This window comes from Ochotona princeps, chromosome 12 (assembly GCF_030435755.1).
Source record: "Ochotona princeps isolate mOchPri1 chromosome 12, mOchPri1.hap1, whole genome shotgun sequence".
Lineage (NCBI taxonomy): Eukaryota > Metazoa > Chordata > Mammalia > Lagomorpha > Ochotonidae > Ochotona > Ochotona princeps.
Window position 1 is genome coordinate 42,174,303 of NC_080843.1, and position 3,323 is coordinate 42,177,625.

General features: G+C 51.9%; 1 protein-coding gene across 1 annotated transcript; it reads right to left on the reverse strand.

Moving 5' to 3' along the window:
- Positions 1-431: 431 nt before the first annotated feature.
- LOC101519477 (kelch repeat and BTB domain-containing protein 6) lies at positions 432-2,842 on the reverse strand. Its single transcript, XM_004577651.3, has 2 exons — positions 2,737-2,842; positions 432-2,510 (listed from the first exon to the last, which is right to left on the reverse strand). The coding sequence occupies exon 2, from the start codon at positions 2,496-2,498 to the stop codon at positions 432-434; it is 2,067 nt and encodes a 688-aa protein (XP_004577708.2). The 5' UTR covers positions 2,499-2,510; positions 2,737-2,842.
- Positions 2,843-3,323: the final 481 nt, after the last annotated feature.

The window sequence follows — 3,323 nt, forward strand, 5'->3', positions numbered from 1 at the left end:
GTTACAACACATTTTGTAAAAACCCACTATACAGTGCTAATATTTTCAAAATCTACACATTATACTGAAGGAAAACTTTTTTCACAACGGCATTATCAATTTCTATCCAATCACCTATTACAAAAACTAAAATTTAAGTTACAATGCTTGTAGCACAGAACAATGTAGACTATCAGAAGACTGAATTACTGTAATGAACAACCATTAGTAACCAGTGGAAACACTAGGAGAGTATAATACTAAATAGGTTGACTCTTCTGAGTGCTGACATTTCGAGGCATTAAATTACACAAGTATTTTAACCATATCCCTTGCTTACACCAAACCTGTAGCTATTTATCTCCTTACTTCCTAAGAGGAAAGGCACTGCCTACAGGATACTTTCCAAAGCAGTAAAAACAACTGGTGCTTCAATTTTGGAAGAACGAAGCCTAGTCATGTTCCAAATTGCATCGAAGCGTTACTGGAAACCAATAATGATCATCAGACATGGAACTGGAACTTCCCGGTTCAGAGCCCAGCTCACTGAACCCACCTACATTCCACTCAGTACTACAATCACTTGGTATATCGTCTTCACTGAGGAAACTCTGCCCAGGTTCAAGGCAGGAAGGATAAACACGAGCTGAGAGACAGAAAAAGTACGAGTCAAACTGCAAGAGGCCTAGTGGACTGCGTATGTTTACCCACAAATCTTCTGTACTATCATATTCATACATGGTGACACGGTTGGTTTTCCATTTTGGGGTGAATGAGGTGATAAGCAACAATTTTTGACCATGGCTGATAATCCTGTAGTTGCTATTCTCTGTCACTAAGGGAATACCACTAATCTGCCTCCACTGGGCCTGGACCGGGTTGTAGACCTTCATACCTGGTAGGTCACAGATACAATAGATCTCATCATTAAAGACGCTGGCTTCCCGTAAGTGACAGTGCCTGGGCGAAAGACACTTCAGCCAGGTATTGTGGCTGGGATCATAACTGTACATGTACTTACTATTGAGGGCATACAGACAGTTTTGAGATATGATTAGGTCAAAAGACATAAAAGAATGAGGTAGGGAAGCCACTAATACCCACTGGTTCTTCTGTACGCTATAGCATTCCACCTTCTTCCATTTCACTCCAGTAACAGGGTCTCGCCCACCCAAAATGTAAACATAACCATCGAGACAAGCTATTTTCATGCCCTCGCGACACAACAATGAGTCTGGAAGTTGCTGCCAACTATTCTGGGCTGGTTTGTACACCCAGAGTTCTTTAATGGGCTGGGCAGCTAGGTAGATGTCATGATCTGGAGAGACACAGACGGCAAAAGTGATGACAACTCCAGTCAGGGTGAGGCCCGTCAAGGGGGAGGGCAGCCTGTAAACATCCCCTGAGTATGGGTCGCAGCAGATAAATGCATCTTTGGGACGGCCAAAGAAGATCACCATCTCCTTGGCACACATTCCCAGCCTCTGGGGTGGATTTTCTGCTGCAGACACAACAGAGCTGCTGCCACTGCTGCTGCTGGCACTGCTGCTGCTGCTGCTGCTGTTTGGCGCTGGCACCAGGGACTTGCACAGCGTGTCACCATAGCGCATCTGCAGGGCCCCCTCGATAATGTCCATGCAGTACTTCCTCACGATGGGCTTGGCCAGCAGCCCTTCCAGGTAGTCCTGGTCACCTTCAGTGAAGAGTGCCCAGCGCACACACTTGAAGACTTCTGCGGCACTGGGGCCCCGCTCTTTGGGGGCGGCTTCCAGCCACTGCAGGGCCACATGACACACCGTCAGCTCACTCTCGATGTCCAGGCTGTCGAGGCGCAAGATGGCCAGCAGCTGGGCCAGGGTCAGATCTGCCAGAGACTCCTCCCGAACTGAGCCCATGCGGCTGAGCTGCTTGAAGTTGTGAGCTATAAAAGACTGGGCCTGGGATCGCAGCTTGCGGTGCCCGAAGGCATCAGCAAACTTGAGGATGGCCGTGCAGTTGGCCAGGTCGAGACGGCGGGCTAGGAAGGAGGCACAGGCTTCCCGCACATACTCGAGCTGCAGCATGTCAGAGGCGGCGTACAGGCGCTGCACGTTGGCCTCGCTCAGGGACACGCGCCCCGTGTAGCAGTAATCCACCAACACCTCGAAGGACTCGGCGTCCACGTCGTGCATGGTCACGCTGGCCTGCTGGCTCTCGTACATGCCACCCGTGAACATGCTCTTGAAGTAGGGACACGCGGCGGCCAACACGTTGCGGTTGCAGGGGAACAGGCGCCCCGTGCCAGGCCCGCTGCCAGGTGTCACCACCTCGATGGTCACATCACACAGCAGCCGCGCGTCATAGAAGGACTTGAGCTGTGCCAGCAGGGCGGCGGAGTGGCCCGAGTCCTCTAAATCCTCAGGACCAGTAAAAAAGGATGACACAGTGCCCTCGTTCAGCTTCTTGGGCTGACTCGCACTCTGGGGACCGGCATGGCGGCAAGAAAGCACAACATCTTCCCGGGCCTGCATGGCGGACATGGCGGTGGAGCCCTGAGGGGAGCAGGGTAAGACTGAGAGGAGGAGGAGAGGATGAGCGAGGCCTCAGGGATGTTGCTCTCGCTCTTCCCCACCCGCCTCCCTTTCCCTGTGCTGACAGGGCAGCGGCTCCCAGGACACTGCGGGTCGGGTCTGGCTACCGAAGGGCGTCGCCCTTCACCGCGTGGCCAGCGCCTGCGTCGCCCTCCAGCTTTCCCGCCCTACTGCCGGTCTTGCTTACCTTCAGGGACCGGCAGCCAGGAGCCCCACGAAGCTGCGGCGGAGCGGAGCTAGGACTTCCGTGGGCCCACAGAGGCCACAGGCCACGAGCACTTCCGCTCCCACAAGGCCTTACACGCCTCACGGCCTGCCACGCTCGTGCCCGTCCCGGGCTGGCGGCCGCTTGGCATGCTGGGAGTCAGGGACGCCGACCTTTCTTCCCGGCTTCCGGTCTGGCCCGACATGGAAGGTGTGCAGAGACGGCTTTGTGCGGTTTGGAGCGTCGAGAATGGAATCCGTTTTGGTAGGCCCGCACTAGTGTGTTTTGTTTGCCTTCTTTGCACTGTTGCTTCTTTTGGGAAATATGAATAATAATATTTGATAGGATTGTATGAAGACTAAGTTATATTGCTTTGAGGTTAGAATGCTCTTAATATTTACTGGGTTATATCGTAATATAGCATTTGCAGTTTTTAAAAATACAAAAGTTCAATACATTTTTTTTCTTGTAGTGTTTTTGTAAAATCCTAGAGAGGTTGGTGCCTTGGTGTAACAGGCTCTTTTATGTACAGAACTGACATTCTTATGGGTGAAGCTTCAAGTCCCAGC

Bases quoted from the DNA above. Each gene is read 5' to 3' on its own strand.
- LOC101519477 (XM_004577651.3), bottom strand. From the start codon at position 2,498: ATGTCCGCCATGCAGGCCCGGGAAGATGTTGTGCTTTCTTGCCGCCAT.